Source organism: Aythya fuligula, chromosome 3 (assembly GCF_009819795.1).
Source record: "Aythya fuligula isolate bAytFul2 chromosome 3, bAytFul2.pri, whole genome shotgun sequence".
NCBI lineage: Eukaryota > Metazoa > Chordata > Aves > Anseriformes > Anatidae > Aythya > Aythya fuligula.
The window spans coordinates 115,283,672-115,310,283 of record NC_045561.1 but is presented as its reverse complement, the minus strand read 5'-3'; the positions used below and the strand labels follow the sequence as shown (position 1 = coordinate 115,310,283).

At 40.6% G+C, this 26,612-nt stretch overlaps 1 protein-coding gene across 1 annotated transcript in view; it reads left to right on the top strand.

Moving 5' to 3' along the window:
* PKHD1 (PKHD1 ciliary IPT domain containing fibrocystin/polyductin) overlaps positions 1 to 26,401 on the top strand; it is a 253,965-nt gene extending 227,564 nt beyond the window's left edge. The window contains exons 60-65 of the mRNA XM_032185191.1: positions 10,073 to 10,199; positions 12,026 to 12,113; positions 16,341 to 16,448; positions 20,303 to 20,458; positions 21,871 to 22,005; positions 26,046 to 26,401. Coding sequence (XP_032041082.1) covers positions 10,073 to 10,199; positions 12,026 to 12,113; positions 16,341 to 16,448; positions 20,303 to 20,458; positions 21,871 to 22,005; positions 26,046 to 26,401 — 970 coding nt within the window. The remainder of the gene's footprint in view (positions 1 to 10,072; positions 10,200 to 12,025; positions 12,114 to 16,340; positions 16,449 to 20,302; positions 20,459 to 21,870; positions 22,006 to 26,045) is intronic.
* Positions 26,402 to 26,612: the final 211 nt, after the last annotated feature.

Sequence of the window (26,612 nt, the reverse complement as noted above, 5' to 3'; positions counted from 1 at the left end):
ATATGCTTTTAACATTTAAAGCCAGAAAGGACCATTTAATCTTCTGCTTCAATCTCCTGCATGATGCAGCCCTCTTCATTCTGATACCCCAGGGCTGACCTTTCCGTTTGGCCAAAAATTCTTCTAAAAAATCACCTGGTCTACAAGATACGAGACCTGGACATATCCAGGGCTATTTAAATGTGTGCCTAGATGTTGAATGCTGTCCCTGTTTTTTGCTGTCACAAATAATAGCCCATTGTTTCTTGTCAAACTCTCTTTCTCTCTTTCTTGCCCTGTCCTTCACTGTTACGTCAGTGACTTGCCAGGCATTGGCTTTTCCTCTTCCTCCAGATACCTCCAGAGTAATCAAATCACTTAGCTGTCTGCTTTTTAATAAATTGAAAGGTTTGAGTTCTGGTGAATGTAAGCTATTTAAATCCTTTTTCTCTTTCTTGCCTTCTCCTTCTCTGTTTTCTGAAGCCTTTTTGAAATGTGGATGTCTGAACAGCCAAGAGTTTTCCTCCATGTCTATGCCATAAGCAAAAATGGTACTAAATCCCATTTTCTACTGGCAGAATTCAGTGATCCCATTAGCCCATTTTTCTACAGGAATAGGAGAGATCATGATCATGTTTGCTCACTGTATTCTCTAATTCTTTTCAATTATAGCTTTTGAGGACCCAATTGACCCAGCAGGTTAACCCAGATCCAAGACACCATGTGGTCTAGGTGCCAATGTTTGACTGTTGCCTCTGTAATTTATCAGCCTGCCAGTCCTTTTGTGCATTGTATGAGCACTGGCTATATATTTGGGGTTTGTTTATTTATTTATTTATTATTTTTATGTAGATAAAACATCAGGACTACATCTGATTTTAACAGAACAATGCAGGACACTGCTGTACTTGAGAATGATTTCCCAATGGGAGCTACCTTTTGAGCTCTGTCAGTTAACTAGTTCTTGGTCAGTTTTGTATGTCCTAATTTTTTATCGATGTTCTGTGTCAAGGCTCAATTTCTGAAGGTCATTTTCTCCTCTTTTACACAGCAACAAGCAACTTTCTCTGTCCTTCCTTCCCCAGTCCTCATCTCTTGCAGCCACTATTTGCAAACCCAGATGGCAGCCCTTATCTACAGAAAGGGCTGTGAGGAACAAGGCTGGGAAGGGAGCAGACAGCAGTGTATTTCAGCCTCAGATCCTGAATCTGTATTAAAAGCATATGGGAAATATGGAAAAGGTAATATCCCATCTGCTTTTAATAGGGGACATGGGATTTGATGCCTGGCAACCTTATTGTGTTCTCTCTTGATATTGCATAATGTTATTTTTTGATGTTGTGCACTACTGAGCCTTACCCACGTATAAGCATATTCCATCTATGCAAGAAAGAAATTGGATTTGTCTAAGACTTATTTTCTTTAATTAATACCATATCCTCTAACTTTTTACCACTGACCCCTGTACCATCCTGATGTCTGGTGGCTGCTAGTGGTACAAACTACTACGAACTAATTTTTCTATTACGTGCAGTGTGGCTTATGATAGTAGGGTACCCATAATAAGGCTTGGTGTTCTGGGACCATAGGAATCTTTATTTTGTTTTGGTCTTATTTGTTTTCTTTTTAGGTGGCATCATTTTAAGCACAGGTGGGAGATAATTATTTGCAAGAACAAATTTTAAATTAGGGCCCAACTCAGAAGAATTACAGTACCTTTTATCAGCAGAACTAGCATCGCTATTTCCAGCAAGGTGCTTGTGTGCAGGATATCACAAAACAGGAGAGCAAAAAATGCAGGAAGTTTTTCAGCCTCTTTTAGAAAAATGTTATCTTTTTTATAGTATACCAAAACATGCTGTAGAGTGTGACACATGCAGAACCCCTCATTCAGTGCCCATTAACAATGATCAGAACAAGAGCAGCAACATTAGCTACTCTTTGGGTCATGAGCAAACCACAGATTTTCAGAGTAAGCTCACCACAGCCCTATTAAAGGTCTATATGTTCTGGAATTCACCAATATAATATAACAGCAGGAAATCAGGGATCATCACTTAGAGAGGAGGATCACTCTTTTGTATGCCAAGAAAATAACCTTGTTGTTGTCTTTTTTCAGGCACAAATGACATTTTCCCTATACCGGGGACTGCCCTTCCAGCTGGCATTTGGGGATGTTGTTCCTGTCTGTGCATGCGCTGTGATACCAGTCTAAGCAGCAAAGATCAGGGCAGGTCCCTAGGAAGGAGGATATTTTATTATAGAAGCAAGAACAGGGACAGATTAAAGCCATAGGTTCACCATCTCACTAGGGGAAGACCTGGGATGTATATTCAAGAGAAGACGACTAACCACCAAATAGGAGGACCAGCTCAGAGCCCATCCACCCATAGCTACATGGGCTCCTCTGCAGTGTTATTTATTGCTCCCCATCAGTCACAGCTTTTCTGGAATTACTCATAGCTGACATTTCTGATGCAATAAGGCCACAGATAACTTGTGAAATGAAATCAGGGTTTTCCTGTTGGGACATGTAATATCCCCACTGTCTATCTGTCTCTCTTTAGGCAGTACATGCTAGCACAGGTGAGGATAATGGGGCTGGGATTACAAGTCAGACTAAGTGTACCTGTGTATTTTCCTGTGGAAGGAAAAAAGAAATGTTTTCACCCCTGAGTCGTGCAAAATACAGTTGGCCTCTCAGATATTCACAGAAGCTGCACTCCTGCAGAGCCACTCTCCCTGCAGTTTCAGGCTTGTGGTCCCTCTTGCTTCGAAATGACAAAAAGATCTTTGATCAGTAGAGGCTGGGTGTCTGTCTTTGCAGCCCAGGACAGTGAGGCTGAACGGAGCCTGGGAAACCTTGATGTGGTCAGGTAAAAGGCAGTAGCTGTGTATCACATCATCAAGGATTTAAAAAAAAAAAAGAAATAAAAAAGATTTGTCAGTTATGATTTCTTTATTATTATTTTTTAAGATTTTAATTTAATTTCTTTCTTATGGTGACTTCAGGTATGGCTCACTGGTTATCCAAGGCAAGAAGGAAGTGATTTTTGTGACTGCTATAGTCTTGCACAGGGGGAAATACGAGGAGACAGGTATCCCATAGCTTTACCTTTCAGTGAATACCTGTGTAAAAACGTATACTGCAATATATTCACAGACAACAATCCCTCTTTTTGCAAAGTTTGCCTGATATCAATATAAATATTGATATATTTAAAAGTAAAAGCACAAGAGGGCACAACAGCAAATATGTGTTTGTGCAGGTGTCTTTACACAGAATCAGAAATATAAAGATGGACGGTCCTCCAGAAGCCATTCAGTCATCTCCACACAGTGGAGCAGGGTACCTCATTCATCCCTGATGGACCTTTAACCTGCTATGAACTGAAATTTGCAGGCATTAATCTTCCTTTATTAAGAGTTGGGTTTGGGGTAGCGTGTAAAGGATGTGCGTGTGCAGGAAATGTCGGTGTTTGAGACTCACAGCAAGCAATAAAAGTGAAGCAAATTGTCAAGGAACTGCTCATTCAGACAGCAATACCCATCCTGGGGACTAAATGAGAAGTTAGTACTCATTCCGCATGTCACACGGCATGCACACAGGCAGGCAGTGAGAGGTCCAAACCAGATTAATGCTGACACATCCTGAGCCCAAAGTGCTTGGGCTCGATAACCTTTGCGTGGGCTTTAGGCAGGCTGCTGAGTGTAATTGCACGGGGTTTTGAAAAGGGGAGGCGACCATTTTTTCCTTGTGTAGGGATCCAACTTTTCTTCCTGTGGGTTTAAGCAGGATGCTAAAAGTCTTGACCTCAGAGCTGCAGCTAACGCAGCACTTGAGGCTCTATCGGGGCTTTATCTTCCCCACACAGCTGAAGTGAATTTTCTGTAAACATCCTGGGAATATTCCCAATATTCCCTATTCAGCTGCTCTAATAGCTGAGCCCCCCTTTTGGCCAACATCTCCTATTTAGCAGTCTAGTTAAATTACGGAACACATGAACAAATTTGCAGTGAAACCTTGAAGGTTTCTAATCAGAGGAGTGGGACTCTGTAACAGGCTGTTTATAGGAGCAATGGGATAAGAAACTTAGTGGGATTAAAGTAGAGGTAAATACACATATAAACAGTGTTATTCCATATAAAAAGTAATGATTATAGTGCGCTTAAGGAATTAGGATGAATTTCAGTATTTAGTTCTCAATTCATAATTCTTTTCAAGTGGAGAAACCGAGTGGTTCAAGGATTTCTTATCACAAAGCCTTTTGCTATTTCTTTTCTTGTGGTGACTTTTATTTATTTTTTAGCAGAATATCTAGGAACTAACTGGGCATCAAAACTGAACTACCAGCATATTGGTAGTGTCAGGAAGGCACAGTCGTAGTAGGGATAATGAGTTAAAAATGAAGGGGATCAGCTCAAGAGGTGCTTTTCCCAATTCTGCTTTCTCCCCAGAAGTTGAAAGTGTTGGGATCAGCTCAAGAGCACACCTGATAGTGAGGAGGGTACCCGTCAGCTCTCTTAGGGACTGGAAAGAGACCTGATCCCACATCTGGTGCCCCAGTTCTATCAAGCAAAACCTGCATGGCACATGTCACATTCCTGTCTGTTTTCCCCCTTAGCCATTAATGGGACCTGCAGTAATAACCTGCTCTATTGATGATTCAGATGGTGTGAGTGCATGGCACAGCCACATCCCTGCAGAACCAATCCTTTCCCCATTCTGGCTTATTTAAAACACAGTGTCACCTCTATCAGGATGGCTGGGGTGGTGTGGCATCAGAGCCAGTGTTGGTTCTGAAGTTGGCCTGCTTTGCTGTTTGATTGTGCTCTTGACATCACATGGAGAAGGGACACACATTCTTCCACATACTTTGCTAGCAGGAACCTGGTGAGCTAAGGGTTAAATGGCTTTGGGTGCTGTGTATGTACGGCTGTGTGTACATCTATGTACATATACAGATATATATATATATATATATATATATATACACACACCTTAGTTTGGCTGCAGGACCTCACGCCCGCAGGCCACAGTCACATTATCATCTGGAAATTGGATAACGACAGCACAATGACAAATCCAGGTTGCTTGCAATAAGGTGCTAATCCCTTTGCTTTAATATCGGAGCAGCGTGTAATGATGTTTGGACATCACTCCAGTTTACTGACGACCCCACTGGGGCCAGCAATAGAGGCGTACAACTGTCTAACAAGCCATCAGGTGACCGCCGTCGTCAAAGCAACGGACGGTGCAATCTAATCTTCCCTCCATCCCTTCCAGCTCCCAATAAGGGCCGGATTATAGAGGTGGCCCATCAATGCTTGGTAACTCGAATCAATTAACGTTAATTCGCACAATGCTATGATGTATTGTGATCACTTTCATTTCAGAGAAGGGGGAAGGAATTGCTATAATTCACCTAAAATGAGGTTGTCTATGGTGCTGAGGTATTAATTGGGTGTCCATATTAAATGGAAAAGGAGCACGGTAGTGAAGGAAAAGTGGATGAGTGACTCTCTTGGCTGCTATTGACCTATCAGAAGAAGACAGTGCCCTTTTCCTTTGCTTTTATCTATTACAGTTTTCCCTATTGCGTGTCAAGTTGATGTATTATAAAAAATTCATTTGGTGACCTTTCACCCCCCTAGCAGATTAAACAATTTCACTGGGATGGCATCATTAACAGGGCCTTGCATTTAATGATGATTTCTCTAAAAGGCCACGGAGATTCGATTTTAAGCTAACAGATTTATTGCACTATTATAACATATCGTAAAAAGCTGTACCACCTACGGTCTGGTTTTAGGATAGAAACTGTTTAAGAGTTTATGTGGAGCTTAAAGTGGTATTACCTTGGGATACGCAGCAGCGGCAAGGCTCTGACCTCCGGCGTGATGCTGTTTACATTTAATAAAAGATGTTCCTCCGACAGTAAACTTTGGGAGTGTGTTATGGAAGAGGTTAGCTCCTTGCCACTAGCAGGCAGAATTGTAAGTACAGGTATTTCCACCCATTTCCAGCAATTAACAGAAGTTGCTAATGAATTCGGAGTATGTTTCTCTCTTATTTGATGGACCGGGTCTGTTCCTCTGGTTCTGAAGACACCTGGTGATCCCAGCTCACCCTCAAATGGATCCAGTAAGGCCCTCCAGTCTGCCTTTAATTTATTTTTTTTTTTAGGGCTTCTTATCACTGCAGCACACATCCTGCCATCTGCCTCCACCAGGCAGCTGCTCGCCCACAGCCTTTTGGTGCCACTGGGATTATAAAGTGTAAATGAAGGCTGTCTGAGCAGTGGGGGAAGCGTGGTCTTATGGGTGAGACATGTCTGGGTGTTCCTGGGCAGCTGTGTTCATGCTCTCTGACTGCTCCTTTGTGAATAGGGACAGAAATTCCTGAAAGGTAGGTTGGGAATCATTTGAAGCTTAGATAGCCTCTGGTGCAGATCCAATAGTTAGCAAATGGAGTTCTGATAGTGGCAGTGCCCCAGCAGACTAATGGCAGAAGAAGTTGGTCAAAAAAAAAAAAAAAAAAAAAAAAAAGGTTTTAATTAATGAATGCTTATAGAGACACCTTGGAACTCTTTTCCAGACCTTTTTCAGTCTAACCAACTTACACGATGTTTTCATCTGCCACAAAACGTCCAGATTCTACCTAAAACATCTTTGCTTTATGAAGGGAACCCCTCCAAATGATTAGATAAAAAGCACATCCCTCTTACCCAGCCTTGCTCACAGAGCATAATGCAGTTCCTCTTTCCTTACCTGAGTTCACCGTCAGCTTAGGCCCCCTTGATATGTCTCCACATTATTAGATCTTCTCGTTAGCTCCCTGCCATCATGGCATCTGACCTCAAGGGCAATGGACGTGGGGCTTCTTTCAAAGCTTTCCGCTGGCTCTGACAGCCTGGAATATGCATGGTGGTGCCCAGATTTCTGAATTTTGGTCTTGTTGGCTCAGCCTACATGCAACCAGTAATGTCTGGCACCATGAGTCCTGTTCGGTCCGTTAGCACCTTGCTCATAAGCAGAGTTGATCATTACTACTTTTTTATTGTTTCTTTGTTAGGGAAAGCTGAAGCCTGCTTTCCACTGGGGTTTATTTCCTTTAGCTTTGATTTCTCTCTATAACGTGTGAAAACATTGGGCTCTGTGGAAAGATATCATCCAGCAGGGAGGGCACAGGCACCTGATGTGTGACCAACCTCATCACCACACGATGGCAGAGTCCACTTCTCACCCCCAAATGCTAAAATCCTTACATCCCTGCCAGTGAATCCTTGCCTACTTGGCCTTACAGAAGTCCGTCTCTTGTCTTCATTACAGCAGCTTCCTCGTGCCTGTGTTTTCTTCATCAGCTTCTCAAGAGCAAAACAAACACCTCTTTGGCTTTACCACATGATGCATGTTGACATATTATTGGCACCCCAGATTCTTCCCAGTCTTCTTCCCCTTCTAAGGCTATGCTGACACCACAATTCTAGCATTGCAGATATATCCAGACAGCAGTTCAGTTCATTGGCTATGTTTATTCATAAATTAAAAATGCCAGGCATTGTTCTTTGGCACCAAGTCCTGCTGATCAGGTACATCAGCCTATGTCCATAAAATTAAATTCTCTCACACACCACTTCAGGGAGTCCTTGTTCAAACTACCTAGCGAGAATAGTCTCTGGCTGTATTAGCTCCCAGACCACCTGGGAATCATCCTGGCCTTTCCTGTTGGGCCTGATCCAGAGCTTTTGATGGCTCCTCAGCCCATCATGCCTTGATACCTGCTGTAGATCCTCTAATTTCTATGACCTCTACCTTCCTTGCTACCAAAAGCAGACACTTGCTTTCCTACAGAGCCTCAGCATCTTCTGCAGATCTTAGCCCGGTTGGTGAAACCCCTGGGAGCCTGCCCCTGCTGCCCCTGCTGACAAGCAGAGCCTGCTTGCCTGCTGTGGCCACCTTTAGAGCTGCAAGCTACTGAGCAACTGAGCTGCTCCCCACCGAGCTCTGCCAGCAGGGAATTGCAGATCAGCCCCGCTCCTTCCCAGCACGAGGCTTGAGGGGAGTGACAAAGCAGCATGCTCCTTGTGCCCATCAGGAGAAAGGCCAGTTGCCTCACTTCACCTTTGCTAGGGCACAGGCATGCTCGCCTGTTCCCACCTCCCAGTGGCAGAGCTGTGCCAGGAAAGCCTATTTTCCTCGCAGCAGAAATCGTCAGGGAAGCAGCAGGGTGCTCCTCTCTTCCACACCGATACTCACTTGCAGGAGCGTGACTTGCTGAATGCAGGGCTTGCACCCTCAGGCAGGGGCTTCCTCGCAGCAAGACTCCAGTTGGACCATGTGGAACATAAACACCGCGGTCTGTGCTGCGTTAGCTGGATTCAAATCACCTGCAAACAAACTTTTTTTTTTTTTTTTAAACCACATCTGTATGATTTTTTTTTTTACTTGCTCTAGAGGGTGGGAAAGTCTAATTCCTACAACCAGATTTTGCAGCGGGCTTCCTTTAAGTACAAGATGAGCACTATTTTCCTATGTAGGGCCTGGGGTGTAGAGTCAGGGCATTTCATGCCAACTTTTTTTTCCTGTTTGTTGGCAGTTTTAAAGAAGCTGGAGAGAGAAAAGTTGAGTTTTGGCTTACAGATGCCATGCCAAGATTCACCTGAACTTGTCTGGGCTCAGGTGGAGCCAGAGAGCTCACAGAAAGTGCCAATCTCTGTCCTATAATCACAAGTGGCTTGGGATGTTATACCTGGAGTGAGTTTAAGTCAAAATGCTGAACACACATTTATGAAGGAGGTAGAAAAGAACACAGATGAGTATTGGTGCCTTTGACATAAATTTCTGATATATCATTGCCTTTCTGAATTCCATGCTGACAAAAAGGAAAAAACAACGAAGCTGAATGGCTGAATGTTTTTCTTTATATACTTGAGACTTCAGATATCCTTATATCTTTATTTGGTCTTCCCAGTGTCCGTTTTTCAGGCCAATATTTTCCATCAGCTGCAGTATAAGCAATTTCAGCTTTGTAATGCATAGTAGTGCCCTTCCTCCCCCATCAAAATCTGAGTTAAACCCAAGGAAATTGATGTTCTGTGTATCTTCTGTTTGTAAACACCTTTGAGCAAACACTAGAGATGAATGAATACCTTTCCTACTTTCAAGACAATATCAAACCCCCAGTTGCTTCACTGCAATTGCAGATTAGAAGCATATATACATATACACATATATATGTAAAAGAGATACTAAATGACACAAAGCACTAGGAGAAGGAATGAAATGATTTAGGCTCAGAATAAAATGTTGATTCTGTATTCAAATGCAAAAGCCCTCTCCAAGGATGCTCTAATTTAAATTTCAGTCTTGAAAAAGCAATGTCTTTCAATGGGGTGTCTGTATACTGCTATATATAGGCATGCAGACTTCGCAGATAACTGAGAGGTAGCACAGGGATGATGGGATGAAGAAATGCATTAAAGCCCTGCCCTGTTAGTGCTGTGCTTGTGTAGAGGAACTGAAAATTTGTTTTTATAGGAGATCAGAGATATTCACTGTAATTCATCTTTCTGCTGGACAGGAAGCATTTGCTGCCTCCACCATTATCAGTGCTTCGGAATGGAGACTTTGGGGGCCAAGGTATTGGATTACTGAATCCATAAAATCCTTGTCTATCACATAAGAAGCCATTTATTTATTTTTTTTTTCATTTCTCAGTTTCCTATTTGTAAACTGGGGATAGGAACAAAGAGATCTTTTATTAGTTTTATATTGTTGTCTCCTTGGAGTGATGCCTGTTTCACATTTTCATACATGCCGCTTTCATCCAAGGAATCAAAGTGCCACCATAAGGTAAATTAGTAATTGTTTGGCATAGTACTCCTTGCTACTCACAGCAGACACTGAGCATTGCTGCTTGCATTAGAGAGGTAGAAAATCCCATGAACAGAAAGTAAAGCGTAATTCCTAGGCATAGGTAAGGTGTGAATTACCTCTGGGATTAGCACTGGGTGTTTTCGCAGCGCTAATTTCTATTTATTTATTTATTTGTTTGTTTACATTCCTTTGCATGTGGAAAAAAAAATGGAAGCAGACAACACCCAGGAACATGGTTGTATGTGAGGCCCTATAACATCTCTGTTCGGGTGCAGCCCTCAGATGGAGAAATTGGAAAGCAGCTTCCCGTACAGCCACAAATCATTTTCCTGGATAAGAAGGTAGGATTTGCCCCTCTGTGGATGGAGATTTGTATTACTCTTGTACAATTTTGTCATCTCTTAGCAAAATCCAAAAGCTATGAGACTGACCTAAATATAGGTCATAGGATAGTTTCCGCAAATAAATATGGTAAACAAGGTAAGGGATAGGTCTCTAAACGAGCAGTCATGGGTATTTTGGGAACATCTTCCCAGATGGACTCTATTCATATTTTTCAGCTTTTTTCCCACAAGGGTTGGATTTGTGCTGTAGAATTGATTGTGTGATTGAATTTTCTGATCAGTTATTGTTGCATTTTCTGATTTCTGCTCCTGAAGCTTAGAAGATAACATCGAGGAATGAGGGAACAACAACACATTCATGAAGGCTGGCAAAGACAGGGTATAATGGAGTATCCTGGTCTGCCTAAGCAAGCCTGCACCATGCAGAGCAGTGCTGTGCAGAGAACACTATGTTTAAAACATGCTTGGACATCTGTGTGATGTGGTTTAGCACTGCCAGAGACACCAACAAAAGTCTTGGAAACAGTAGACCTAGTCCAATGAGTCCTAGTGAGCTGCTGGACCAGGTTCAGTCCCAGAGTCAGGTGAAATCTGCATAGCATGGTTTCATGATATGCTTCTGTTTCCAGTATATTTTGATGGTCCTTTTGCTCTTTTTCAGTTGTTTTCTATTGTGTATTCATCCTCACTGTGATGGATAGTCAAAAGTATACCCACAAAGTAAATATACCTGCGTATGACATTTTTACAGTGGTGACCCTGAAGTGTAGTGTCAAATCCAAGCTTGGGTAGCTTTGTGGAAATTATTTCTGGATGCAAAGTTATATTACGGTAAAGGCAGTTCTGGATACCCATTAACCATGAGGTTTTACATCTGTGAGGCACAAGACTTTCAGCTTCTTTCTATTTATGCTCAGTTCTTTGCAAATAGTTGGCTTGCGCTTTGGGCTGTGGAATATGTTACTTGGCCTACAGTTCCTGTATAAATCTAAGAGTTTTCTACTAGCAAAGCATCAGATCTTCTGACTCAGATGGATGTCAGACATCATTGGCTATCTGAAATGGCATACAAACATCTGCCTACATCTGGGCAATTGGATCCTCCCCTGAGTTTCAGAACCTTCTTCATACATGTTTTTTTGCAAGACTTGAGAACTAAAAAGTCCCTCAAAAATATTTATATATATATATATGTATATGAAAACTAATATTTTTGCATGGATCTAGATCTATGTGATCTATCCTCCCCACTGATTATGGATGAATAATTTAGGTATAACAAGTAGTTTCTTTCATTGAGCATATATCCTCACCCTCACTAAATAGACATAATTTACTCAGTTTCCTTGAATTGGCGGAGTCTCTATCCTTGGAGATATTCAAAAGGATATAATTCTGGGTAACCTGCTTCAAGTAGCCCTGCTTGAGTGGGGAGGGTGGGCCAGATGACCTCCAGAGGTCTTTTCCAATCTCTACCATGTTGAGATTCTGTGGCCCTGTGAAATTAGATGCTATGATGATGTCAAAATTCACTACTTCTCTTAGATGGTGTGAACGTGATCCTAGTTACTTGCAGTGAAGCAGCAAAACCCATGCCAGACTATTGGAACAGACTGGTTTCCAGAACTGGTTCCTCCTGAGTTTAATGCCATAGTGAGTTATGGTGAGGTGTTTGGCATTGTTTGTAACACATAGGGTGTAGATCCAAACTTCCCTCCTTTTGGGCATTAATAAATTACTAAAATTATTAAAGCCATCAGAACTTTCTTCCCTCTTGGTTTGGAGAAAAGATCTTAATCCTGCTATTTTGTTATTCTTCCCAGGGTCGAAGGGTTGAAGAACTGGGACCTCCCTCAGAACCCTGGGTTGTATCAGCTCACCTCAAGGGCTCCTCCGAGGCTGTGCTAAAAGGTTTGGAAATGTTTTCTTACAGCAAGAGTTATGGCAAAGCAACTGTGGGAAATGATGGTGATAAATTTATGGTGAAATTCTTGCAGAAAATGATTGGGTTTCAAAGTTAGTCTTTGCACCAAAAAAAAAAAAGAAAGACTGTTATATTGAAGTTTGAGGAACTTTGTGGTTGTATCCTAGAGAAAAAGAAGATTATACAAAGTGTTTTTGTACTCTGGTAGCTTGAAGGGAGTATATCTAGTAGTTTATCTTGAAAAGATGCGTCTCAGATCAAAAAAGAAAAGACTGGAGAATTAGAAATCCCAATACCTGATTTTCAGCTAATGTTAATTAGGGTAATTTCCTTAGAGTCAATGACAATCTGTTTGTCCCAGCAAATGATCAGGCCAAGTACAGACAGAAACAACTGACTATTGTTTTTAATTAGCATACTTCAATGTGAAAATGTTTTTCATGAGGGATTTAAATGTTTCCCTTCTGGTCCTCATTTATCAGAAGACCTGAACTCATGATTAACTCTAAGCATGTGAGTATTTCCCTTGAGGTTATTGAGACTATGAACATACTTAGATATAGATCGTTGTTTAAGTATAGCACTGAACTGAAAACCTGTGGATGATCATATGCTTGTAAACTAGAAAATGGAAATGAAATTGATTATAGAGCATCATAATGTTAATTACTAAAGTCTTAAAATGTAAGCAAGCAGTGCACACTCTCAAAAGTGAGCTTTCCTAATGTAGGTAAAGTGTTTTGTTTGCAATAAGGTCATTTGTGTGTTAACTTTGATTGAAAAGTTCACATTTGGAGAAGCTAAGTGGCACTCATAGTGTAGGTCAGAGCTTCTCATCCTTTGGGTCCAGTTCATGTTTCTGTTAATATGAAGTTCTTCGTACCTCATCACAGCTCCAGGTTTACAGATTAGAAAGTCCTTTGGTCTTTTCTGTTGTTGTTCATGCCTTCTCAGGGAGGTATGCCTCAGAGGTTTAGGAGTTTGAGTCTGGATGGGACACAAATTATTGACTCAGCTAGTGGTGCTAGTGGAAGGAAGGAAGGAAGGAAGGAAGGAAGGAAGGAAGGAAGGAAGGAAGGAAGGAAGGAAGGAAAGAAACATTGGAAAAGAGATAAGGCATGGAAAAGAGACATGGAATGAGAGACAATACAGAGTGAGAGAAATAGAAAGAAAAGTCACTGCAGAGAAATGCAATTCACATTCTTTAAAAGATACATGTATCAAATTAATAGTCAATAAACTCCAGCAAAGAATGAAGTGCGTAGTACAGATGTTCTGCATGTAATAGTTTTCTGCAGTTTTTCCTTTGACAAACGTCCTTATTGTACTCGTCTTTTGAAGCATATGAAAGCAGCATTTAATCGAAATGGGTCCCGTCTAGCACACTGAGGCTGCTTCATCTGACAGCAGCCAAACTGCCTCATGGAAAGTAGTTTAGCTCCAAATTAGCTTGCTTCTGCGTTAAATACCAGCTTGCCTGAGAGATCTTTGTGAAGACTCACATATATAATATTCTGAGCTTTGAAGCATATGTGCCCGAAAGCTGAGATAGTCTCTGTTGAGGAGTACAGTACAGTACTCCAGGCTTCGTCATAGACTAGAAATGGTAATTATGAAATATTTGAACGCAGCAGACAAGACCCTCTATAAAAGTGGTGGTGCTACAGTGAGCATCAGAGACAAGAAAAGTGTTGGTAGTCAAGGCAGGTGGTACCATAAAGAGGGTTGTATGTGGCATAGGTAAATAGAAGAGCCAAGATCAGGATGGAGCAATTAGAGAAATCTAGATTCCCATGTTTCCTTCAGGTCTTTTCACAGAATAAATTACTGATTATTTATATATGACAGCTGTTCTCGGAGACTCACATTGTAATTATGGGTTTAGTGTGCTAGACACTGTACACAAATGGAGAAATATGTACACAAAACTAACTGGGATATTAATATATTAAATAGTACTGGGTCATAGGGAGGGGAAGCTTTATCATTTCTGTTGCTAAATCATTAAAATGTGGCTTGCTTTTGCCTAAAGACTCCTCTCTGGCAATCGCTGGTCAAGCTTCAGAAGTCAGTATAGCAAATAAAAAAACTCAGTAGGCAGTTTGCATGCCTCATCTCTGTTTGGAGGCTATAAGAGTTCCAGAACAGAAGTTTGGCCAGGACATGCTAGTTCTTCAGCGCCACAGAACAGATCCTGGCACTGTTTAGTTCTTGGGGTATAGGCGTAGACACTAAGTGTGGGAGAGAAACAGAGGCAGGACTGGAGAAATTGTTTTCTGTGGATCACTCTACAGACCACCAGTAGTGATGCTTTAGTGCTAAGTTAACTGTGTAATAGGAGAAGATCTTTCATTTTTCCTTCAAATGTGAAGATACAGGTCAAGGTGGGGGAACACAGTGCTATGGTCACAATTACAGATTTCCTCTTCAGGCCACTCTCCTTCTTGTAGGAGGCATCTCTGAAATAAATGCCATTCATTTTCTCTGTGCTTCCAAGACCATTTGGACACTTCTCCTAGGTTTCCTAGCCCAAATTGAACACTAGCGGTCAGCCCAGTAGGGATTGATGACCATCTCTGAAGCACTGAGCTGATGGGACAAAGGTCTGAGGGCCAGGGAAGTAAAGGAATGCCGTACTTTTCCTTACAAGTCTCTACATACATTTGACATGCAAAGGAGCTTCCAAATATTCATAGCAGATATCCTTGACGTTTCACAAATTTATGTCAATAAAATCCTTAATAAAAGTACATCAGGAAAATTCAGCTCATCTAGAGCTGGGTATCATAGCAAGCTCTGGGAACAGAAGAGGGTAGGTGGTGTAAGATATACATTGTTATGGGAAAAACTCTTACAGTCCAGTTTACCATCAAAAGCCCTGTCCCCACCTGATGAGCACTCCCAAGAATTTGTGATCGCAAGGTGTCGCAAAGTTTGCTGCTTCTCCATGTTGTTCAATATCCTGGGTGTGCTCATGGAAGAGTATAAATGTGTTCCTCACATTCAGTCTTTACGTACCTTCACCTGTTCTGCTTAACAGCAATAAAATGTCAAACCACCTGCTTTGCAAAGCAAATGGTTATTACATGTTGTCTCTGAGAAAGCAAAAGTCTGTGTTTGTGATCACTGGATTGAGTCCAGAATCTTAAGGAAGTTCTGACTTCTCACCCCCACCTGAACTAACATTTTGAAATTTGTTAGTCTTTAGGAGTTTACCCTTCTCACTCCAAGAGCCTGAATGAAGCCCAGGCCTGCTCAACATTACTCAAGGGCCAGAACTTGGCTGGTACTCAGAGATACACACAATAAAATGGAGATCCAGTTGCAAAGTAAATTATATTTTTTTAAAAAAAGAGCCTACAAAAATAAAAACCAAAGCATGTGTAAATGCCGGGTCAGAATGCATTCCCTTGTAGCTTAGAACAAGAGGTAAAGGGATGAAGAATTTCCCTCCTGGGTTTCATTTTAATGCTTCCCATGGAGATTTCCCCTGCGAGGTTTCCAGTTAAAAGTCTCTTGTGTGTGATAACAGGGTCATCACCACAGACATTCTTCATTGTTCAAATCCTTTTCAAAGCTTCTGACAGGGTTGGAGGAAAGCTCAAAATGCTTTAACAGCATGTCAGGGTCCATATGATGAGGTGAAATATCTACAGTTAAGGAAAGGGTTAAAACAATCAACTATTTCCCTTGTCTGCTGTGGCTGGTTCTTTGAGACCATCCCTTTAGCACAAAAATACTTAGTCATTAATACTCTCCTGATACTGGTGATGTAATGTCACAGAATTAATTCAAAACACAGAAGTTAAATGAAAAAGATGATCAAGTGGAACTTTTGAACATGTCTACATAGCTCCCATTACTTCTTGATTGCCTTAGTGTTTGTATTCAGATTACACTGCCATGATATGGACGTGCACAAAGTTTATCACAAGGAGCTCAGTGACCCAAGGTTCACAAGGTAACTCCAGGAGGATTAGGTGCCCAAATACCTCTGAAGACCTTGCTCTATATGAAATTTCTGGGATGAGACAAAAAGTTTACAATTAGGAAGGACAGTGAGGTCAGATTTTCCCAAGTCCTCTTCAAGTTACAAGGACTCTCCTGGTTTGCTCTTTTTTTTTTTTTTTTTTTTTTTTTTTTTTCCTTAGTTACTAAGTCATGCTTGCCTGGAAGTTGTTAACTGCAATTAATTTTTTTGTATCGCTATGCAGGGCTCACTGAAGTGCAGGTCATAGATGGATGTGCAAGCTTTTCCAGTCTGGCTGTGTCTAGCTCAGGCACAAACTGGAACCTTGTATTTACTGTCACATCACCACCAGGTAGGATCCATTTTTTGTTTGTTGATTTTGTAAATGAGCTCAAAACAGTACAGGTGATCTGAATTTATAAAAAGGGAAGTAATCTTTGCTTGCATGAGGTGAGCAATGCAAAACCTCTGAACAGCCAGATTTTTGCTACATGTCCAAACTGGTATCCTCCAAGCAGCAAGTGAGCTGGGTAAGTACCGTACTGTTCATTTAAGATGCCCAAAATGAAGATGAGTTAGAAGAGAGAACTATTACTACAGAGAGGTATCTCTTTTTCTTGGATTCCCTAACCATGAACTTTCCTACAGTAATTGGGTACATAGGCAAGTTAAGCAGCCAGAGCAAGCTTTTTTTCCTGTAAATGGAGTCTCCTTTTTTCTGCCTGTTCTCTGTAATTTTCCATCTATGCTCCCAGTCAGTTTTTGTACTGCTTTTCACCCACCGTTTGGCTGCACCTGGCCATCTTTATGGGTGCAGCAGGTTATTCACACTCAGAGCATGCCTCCAGGACTGGGCTCTGCTCAGGGTATCCCTGACAGTTTACAGATGTGACATCAGGACCTCTTGAGCCACCATAACACTGAAGGGGCAGATGTGGTTATACCTCCTAAGAAATACAAGCTGAGGGGGATGTTGGCATCTTGGGCAATACCTGAACTCCAGCTGTTAAAGGCCTCAGGGCATCTGCATGAAACAAGCACCTGCACAACTGTTTGGGGGCCTGAATTTATCTACAAATCTGTCTCTGAATGTATATAAGGGTCAAAGTGCTGATTACCTGTCAAGTCATTGAGAAGCAGGAATGTGATCTCTGGCATGTAGTTCAAAAACAAATTAAGGTATAGGTGTTGTAAGCCCATGCGTAAAGTTTCTGTTCTGGTATTACATACATATATATATATATAAAAGTATAACCTGAGACCTACCGGGTAGAAAGAAACCTAGAGGGATGGATAAAATTTCTCCAGGAGAGGTGAGGAGGTGTGTGTGCCACTGCATACAGACCTGATGAGGCCTTGAAATACTAAGATAATTTTGTTTACCTATATTCAGAAATCATCTCAAAAAGAATAGGTACAGAGAAGAATGAAGGTAGGAATCAGGATTTTTTAATGAGAAAATTCAAATATAGTATAGCTTGGTTAAGCTAGAAAAAAAATAAAAGGGCAAGTACATCAGATGGTTGAAGTAACCAAGTGGAAGTGACTAATGAAAAAATCTGAACAAAAAAGTAGAATATCACTAACATTTAGAGTGCATTGTTCTGAACAGCCTATCTTAATAGATAGGAATAGCTTAGAAATATTCTTAGGAATAGATCAATTGCTTTTAGGTGGAGCTTGATATGCTTATAGATGGTAATGTGTAACACAGTACGGATTTATAACACAAGAAATCCTTTCTTATCCTGGGATTAAATTAAGATCCAGATATTTTATTTTAGAAACCTTTGCTCCTCCCAGTCACAAGTGGCTAATCAGCACTGAGTGCTTCCCATGGCTTTGCAAAGGGAGAATTGTGGTGCAGGGAATACTCGGAGGTGGGCCTTTTGAGGGGGAACATATGTCTACTTTGGGGTGGATGCTGCCGAACACCCACGGCTCCCATTGCCTTCACTTCAGTGAGAGCAGATGTAAAGTCAGCACCTCACAGGATCAGACTCTTTAGTGGAAAGTGCAGCTTAATGAAATGTCTTTTGAAAGCTATTTCAGGGAAGTCACAAAATCTTCTCTCCTCTGAACAAAGGTCAAATAGAGATCCCTTTATGAAACATTTAGTCAGTCAGAGTGTTGCAAAGAGGTGTTTAAAGCCAGCAATGCATACAGCTGCTGAATCTGTGTAGGTATCGCCTATGTAAATCAGAGCGTTGTACGCTTTTAATATCAGTTGTAAAAGTATACAGCAAACAAGCAATCCCCTTTGCTCATTTGTAATGGGGAACCATGCTGGAGTCAGAATAAAGACTTTTATACTTTGATTATCATTTGAGACAAACAAACAAAAATTAAACAATCAAACAATAGAAGTTTGGGACACATTTTCATGAACAGCTTTCTGGCATAGTTATTCAGGCTCATGCGATTTGGAGACGGCACAGAAGATGCCGATGATGCTGAATGCAATAATCCCAAGTGGCTTAGTGGTAGTTCCTGGGGAGAGAGGGCTATTCATAGCACTGCTGCATAGTCTTGCTCCTCATTTTGCAGTAATATTCACTTAACTGATATGGATCCCAGTGGGCTTGATCCATCCACTTTCTATTTAAACCAACAGCAGTCTACTTGCAGACTATTAGTGTGAAATGCAACCTTTAAGAACCTGTCTGTGTGGTGTCCTTGATACCTGTGAGATTGCTTCTTTCCTCTCAATTGAAGCTCATATATGATTGTATCTGCAGGCAATTTTTTTTCAATTGGAACATGCTTCTCACATTGTTCTGATGAAGCTCTGCTTTGTTCGGGTGGACAATATTGACACAAAGCTAATTAGTTTCATATAAAAGTACTTACAGTACTTACCCTAGTCTGCAAACCTTCATCTGACAGTGCTTCTCATTTTTTTTAATGAATTGATGAAAAAGGTTTTAAGACTTTTATTAAAATTGGAACTCAGACAAGTAAAAAAATATATGCCCGTTGAAATGATTAAAATTGTGAGGTTTGGACTGATAATGAGTCTTGTAATAATGTAGGTAATAGGTTGATATGCAAATCTACATCCTTCAAATTGGTCTATCGTGAGTACCGTGATAAGTTTTGTTAAAATCCTGCTCTTCCCAAACACATCTCTGTTCAAAATGTCTTCGGAAGTTGTCCAGAACCCATGCTAAGCCCAGACTCTGTACGGATATTTCTGTGGAGAATCAGCCCAGATACATATATGCCAAACAATTTCTTCACAGTTGAAATTTTTACATTAATTTCTCACACCTTAGCTGCACCAGTACTGTTGAAAGTACTGGAATAAAAAAAATTATGGGGGATCCAAACTCCTATAGATTTCTGATTTTGGAGACAGCAGTGTTAAGCATTGTGTTGGGTCTGTCTGAGCTGGAGTCACCTTCCAGTCTTTGAAGCTCAGATGCTGAAACCCTATTAACTCTTGACCATGGAAATTTTGAGTAGTGGCTGCTTTGATTTTGATTTCATTTACAGAAAACTGTAGGATCTCTGTGTAAAGAGCATTACCCAAATCTTGTGTGCTTCCAAACACTAAGTGTTTACCATACTAACAGCAATGACACTGAAACTTTTTGTTTATATTTGCTCAACGTCAACGTCAACGTCAACATGGTGAAAAAATATACATGTAAACATGTTCACCAGCAGTTTTCTGACTCAGCTTAATGCTAGTCAACGTTTCTAAATTTCCCACAACTTAATGTAAATAAGTGATGAATAGCTTGCAAAAATTGTGCATGAATTAGCACCTTTCTCATTGCAACCAGCTTCCCTGTCTTGCTAGACAGAATATGAACATTTTCTTGCATGAGCTTGATCTGTTTTGTCTCAGAAACAAGTTCTTTGTGAACATATTTTCTAGGCTTGGTAATCGACTGGACAAACTCATGGAATAAATGCTAAGGACTGTTAAATACAAAGACACTGACTCTGCTTCAGGATGCACTGAATGTTTGAGACATACATTGAAGAAAAGTTGTTAAATATTTGTCTTGTGGGGAAATATACCCATTTCTAAATAAATGTTGTTGGCTAATGTTAGATATGGGGATGGAAGGACATCTGGACTGTTCCTGAATGAATTTTTACAGCAGCAGCATTGTCAAAAGTATGTAGCCTAGTGTTTTCATTGTGGAATGAGTGTCCTTACATTTGTAATAAACTCTTACTGCTTTAAATTCTCAGGAGCAAAGTTCACTGTGCTGTCTCAGCCATTTACCATCTTCCCTGTGCCCATGGGAGAGAAGGCCAGCTTGATACTTGTTGTCTTGCTGAGTGCAGTAGCTTCTGCATTCGTCCTCACTCTTGTGTTCTGCTGGTTCAAGAAGAGCAAAAGCAACAGTAAGTTGGAAATGTCCATGAAAATTGATACTTGTGGATTCCCTATTTCATTTGGCAAATCTCTTAGGAGGCTACAATAGGATTTAGCAGCAATGGCAAGGCAAACTTGGCAGAATTTTTAACACAATTTATGATTTTTACATGAATATAGCCCAGTTGCTTTCTTTTTCCTAATATCTTCTGTCTTTGGATAAGTCTCAGAATAAGTTTGTCTAGTTACGTATCTCCCCACTCTGCTGTTCTAACGACCCTTTAACTTGTTTCCCCCATTTGTCTCATGAACTTTTGTACTTTAACTTTTATTATTTTTTTATTTTTTGACTTGTTCATGGGTACAATGGCACTCAGAGAAAGCTCTGAAGAGTTCATTAATTAGCAATATAGTTCATAGCTCAGGATTATGAAGTTTTGTGCATATAGCAGATGACTGAGTCCTGGCTGGAAAAAGTTTTAATTCTATGTGAAACAAGATGAAAATTGGGTTTCTATAGTGCAGATAAAGAACTGAGAAGCAAAGAAAAGCTGCTGCATTTTCCTGATAAAGGGTGACATAACAAAACATTGCCACAGTGATGTTAATGTGAAGCCATGGTGCTTACCCAGGACCAGTGACACCTGCGCTGTGAATGCCCTAGAGGCAGTGGCAGAGCCATGCTCACATCCCACACCACGTTATCAGCATCACGTGTGTCAAAGTGGTAATGGGAGGGATGCAGCTTCTCTGGAGATCTTCCCCTAAGCAAATCCACAACTCCATTAATTTGTCTTAAGATTGCTGAGTTCTAGTATTAACATTAAAACAAATATAAGAGGCTTTCCCAATAGAGAAGGCATAAAGGGAAGAACTGAAGATAAATGCATGACTGCATATGTTCGATGGCTTGATTCCCAAATAGTCATCTTAAACTTCTGGATATGTTGAAAATTACCAATATTTTGGCCTTCCAGATGTGCTAACTGAAGTTATGACCTAGCCAAGTGTACAGGGAAGACACAGTCGAAAAGCCAACAAAGCTCTCAGATTATACATCATTTTAGACCCCTATTTCCCATTGGTTTCAAAACCTCCTCGGTAATTTCACCAGATTTTTGCTTCCAAATAACTTTGAAAATCCAAGCTGAGGATTCTTACTGCTAAATTACATCATGAACACCAGCTGCACTAAGCTCTGAATTTCTAATATTATTGAATATGGTGACAACACAAGGAAAGATTTTACCTGAACAGACAGGTTCCTAAATAGCAAAACATAAGACATGATCATTAAAAAAAACTCTCTCTGCTTTTGGGCAGAAAGAATACTTCTAGATTACCTTGCTAATTCACCAGCAATAAATAGTTGCTTGAATTAATAATTGCTGTTGAGCTGAGGATGCATTGGCAGTGATGTGACTGATATGCTTCATTACAGAAATGAGGACTAAACAGGCTGATATACCACGAGCCAGTACCAAGGCACCCCAGAAGCAAGCACAACATCATGCACCTCGCGTCCAGCCTTGCTACAATCCAGGAGAGAATGAAAGTGGTGTGCCTGTAGCAAGAGGTGAGACTGCAGTTTGAGAATAATTCAGATCTTTAAAGAGTTGGATATCAAAAAGGTTGGTTTAGGTCTCTTCAAACTACAGATTTGTATCAGGTCAGTGACACAGCTCTTCTCCAAAGGGCTATCAGTTTGTTACCTCCTTTCATTCTCCCTGGAGTTAGTCTACTTGTCATTGCAAACATACTGTGTGAAATCTAAACTCCACTGAGGGCAGCAGCATAATCCCCCTTTAGCTCAATGAGTCCATGATTTCATCCAGTGTTCTTGGAGCAGGGTGGGGACTGTCATTCCTCCTGCCCACTACACATGCAGCAACAAGGTCTCCTCCTGCCAGGGGTCCAGGAGCTAAAGTAATAACAGAGATAGCCACTATATGAAGCTCAAAAAGCTCCGGACAAGCTTGCAAGATGGGGAGGACTGCACTGGGGTATTCTGCTGTGCTGGAAAAACCACACAGGGCTCCTTTGTACAATTCTCAGTAACCTCCACCTCTTCTAGTTCCCTCTCATGGACCTTCATGCCATGCTTTCCCACCAGCGAGTCCAAGCCAGCATCCCAAAGTGGCTCCATGGCCACTGTTTTGTGTCCCCCTTTATTTCCTAGCATCACTGCTGCTAACGCTCATCTTCCACCGACCTCCTCAAGACTTGTCTTTTCATCTTCTGCTGATCAAACACAACTTCTGAGGTCACTGAAAAGCAGACAGCCTCAGGGACGTGTGGCTGGCAGGATAAAACACTGGCTTCCCTCTCTGAAAGTGTGAAATGTTCCTGGAGTGGTTATTCTGTTGTGGCTTTTTTTGGTCTCACCTGCCAACTGCACGGATCTAAGGGCATTCAGATAACCCTGCTGAACTACCCATTTACTCTGTATTGAGAATTTCATTTTTCTCCTTCTTCCTGAAGTGTGTGGATTACATAAGAGGCAGGAAGAGGCGAGCTGCAGTTTTATCTCCTTTTAATTAGCATCCATCACAAAAGCAGAGGGAGAGAGAGAAGGGGAGAGGAAATTCTGCAGTTTATGTGTTTTGATATTTGCTGTACTCCTCCAAAACACAGCATTCAGCTGTGTGCCTTAGGACACGTATCTGCTATAAATTCATTTTTTATCTAATTTGTCTGAGATCTAAGCTTCCTGTGGAGGTCTGAGATCAAAGGATCTGATTCTGTCTGATGTCGGCTCTGACACATAATGCGTGCTGACTTAGTTCTGTCTATAAACTCGCAGTGGGAGGCTGCCATTCTCCCTTGGCACCTTTACATAGTGAACTTTCATTTTGGCTGGGGAGGCTGAAAGGTACAGCATTGATTGGAGCCATCGTGTAAATAATTCATGGAAAGATTTTTTTGTCAGAAAAAGGCAATCCAGCCACTTAAAGTCTTTTAGGAATAGTCACAAGACAAAAAGATTCCCCGATATGTTCAAATCTAAACAAGGATAACAATATCTTAAGTGAATTTAATACATATGACTTGGAAATGTCTAATGTTTGATTTCCCTGTATTTAAAGTACTGTTGGTTTTGGAGAGAGAGAAGAAATCAAAGCTGAAGTCTTTTTGTTTCATTTCTGCTTTACAGTTGTTCCCCCCATAAGAAATCCCACATTTCTAATACAATTAAGCTTTTGGAATCTTAATTATTAATCGCTGCAGTAAGTCTTGCAAGACAGGGTTTCTCTGGTAGTTGATTATACAATGCAAAGACCAATGGAGGTAGGGTCCCTGGTTGTTGTCTCAGAACAAGCAGCTGAGGATGGAGATGAGGAAGAAAGTCGTATGAATAGATATGCAGTATTTCAGAGGGAAGGGATCAAGGTATTGCTCTGTCTGACTGTGGTGTAACAAAAAAAATCTCTTCAGCTTCACATTATGATCTTGGTGTTGAATTAAATAACTTTTGATTGACTAATACATGGCTAACAGGAAGACACCTGGAGGTGGAGGGGCATATTGCTTCTTTTTGTACTTTATTCAGGTGGCTTTTCACTTTCATCATAGGAAAGTTGTATCCTACACTAGTTTGCATTTCATGGCTTATTTTTGCAGTTTTGAGGCCTAATCTATGCCCCATTGCTGGAAGTGATCAAAGTCAGGTTGGATGGGGCTTGGGGATTGGGCACCCTAATCTAGTGAAAGATGTACCTGCCATGGCAGGTAGGGTAGACTGGATGATGTTTATGTTCCCTTATGATGCAAACCATTCTGAGATTCTATGATACTCTGATTCCATGATTCTATGATTCACTTCTTATATTGAGTATTGCTTTAGTATGACTTCCTGTTTTTTTTGTTTTGTTTTGTTTTGTTTTTTTCTCAGTGAAGTCTTTATCACTAGATTCAAATGGAAGCCCTTCTTTGAGTCTAACTAGTCCTGGCAATTTAGAATTCTTCTTATGACTCTTATTTTGTATGGAGATATAGAAGCACAGAATATCCTGAATGTGAAGGAACCCATAATGATCATCGAGTCCAACTCCTGGCTCCACAAGGAAAACCCAAAATCAGACCCTATGTCTCAAATTATTGTCCAAACTCTTCTTGAACTCTGGAAGTCTTGTTGCCATGATCACTGCCCTGGGGAGCTTGTTCCAGGGCATGACTACTCTCTGGGTGTACCCTCTACTTTATTCAGACTTGATTTTGATGTCTGGTTTGTGTTACTGCAAAAATAAAATTAGTTCCCGAACATCATTCACTCCTCCTCTACCACCAAAAGATCTCATGAATCTTTTTGGTTACCGTACTTAAGTGACCTGCATCTCAAACTCCTTTCCCACTACTGCCCAGAAATCGTTGTTTACCTGAAGAGGGTCTCCCACTCTCCAGAAAGGGTCCTCATCTCTTGTTCCTAGGTTGCTTAGATCATCTCCTCCTTCCTGTCTACCAGCTTGTCATTCTTCCTACTGTGTACAAATTCCATTTGAATTAATTTTAATGTCAAGTTTCAAGTTACTGGTGGAAACACAGAATATCATCCATTTTATTTGTAGTTCCTGGTACCGCAACACATCCTAGCGTCTAAGAATTATTTCCCATTACTTTTGTCCTACAAATCCCAAGTCAATACTTCATCTTTGAAACTGCTCATGTCCAGAAAACTTTTAGCCTCCTCCAGTAATTCAAACTTGTTTGATGAGTCCTATTTTCAGAGTTGAAAATGTCACCTTTGAAGATAAAGAGGGTGGGAATACATACCACAAAATAGCATTAAGATTTGGTGTAGATGATCAACATACTGTTTATATGTAAAAAGAAGAAAGTTGAAGCTGGTGATGTATGCAATTAGTACTTTAAAGGAGTCGATAACCCAATATTAAGACAGCAATGAGAAGAAAAACTGTTCTTTACAGAAATATGTGACTACTGAAAATTTACCAAGAACTTTCCAATTGATTTCTATTATTAGGAATTAGATTATTAGGATATAAACATTTTGTATTTACACATGAAATATGTATAGTATATATTTTGCATTTTCAACAACGATTTAATAATTTTTTTCAACATCATTTTTAAACAATGTTGCAGATTACAGGCTCTGCCCTGAGCAGGATTGAAATGTTGGAAATTAAAAGTTCTCCTTTATACTATAGCTTTATTTGTAGAGAGTTGATATGTTTTGTAGATGCATAGTATTAAAATGATTTTCTTTGTTAGCAATATATATTTAATATATAAAATACATTATATATTATAATTAACAAAAATAATTAATCAGCTGTATTTTATACACTTTATTATTGATCATTTATTGGAACATTTGATGTCATCAACAAATGCCATGGAAGCTATTCATGTATCAATAAGAACAAAGCAGCTCTTGTGTTTGCTGTATTTTTTGGTGGAAGCAGCTTATGGTTATTGGGTTTTCAAAACTTGTTTTTGCCAAAATTAAATCCTGTGGCTAGTTAAAATAATTTTCCATCAAATAACTGCTTTTTCTTAATGTCTTTAACATGCAGTAAAGGAATGGAGGGATAAGGAATGTGAAACTAGGGTCATAAAATTACTGTAAAACTCAAGCAAGTTTTGCTTTTACAGAAATGGAAGAAACAAGAGTAGTAGGACATGCTACAGTACAACTGAAGGAGCTGAGCCTGCAGCCCTGTGAAGCTAAGACTGTGAGAAAAATGAACACTCTTCAGCGTAAGGCAAGTAACAGAGACATCTTTTCTGCAGCCAGGAAAAGTGACAGTCATCAACAGCAATGTGGAGGAACGTCTCCTGGTGACTCTCAGGAACTTCAGCAGCCAACAGTCCAGGTGTGCCCTGCCCAGAAAGATGTACCCAAGCCTTCAGGTGGTTACAACAAAGAAAGAGAGGAGTTGGATACTATGCCCAAACCTCAGAATGATGTCAGAGAGCAGATTGTCACAGGAGCAGCAGTAGAAGTGTAATAGAAGTCATGTCAAGTGGTGGACTACTGACAAAGCAAGCTTTGCCTGGCTTGCAGTCAATGCGAAGTTGAGGTTTTTGTCTCCATGGTCAAACACCCATATTAGCACAGAGAAACAAACTGTTGTGCTGTGCATATACAACTAAACTTGTGACCTGGTTCTGCAGCCAACAGGGAGACTTTGGCCACGTCTATGCTACTGAACTGTCTTA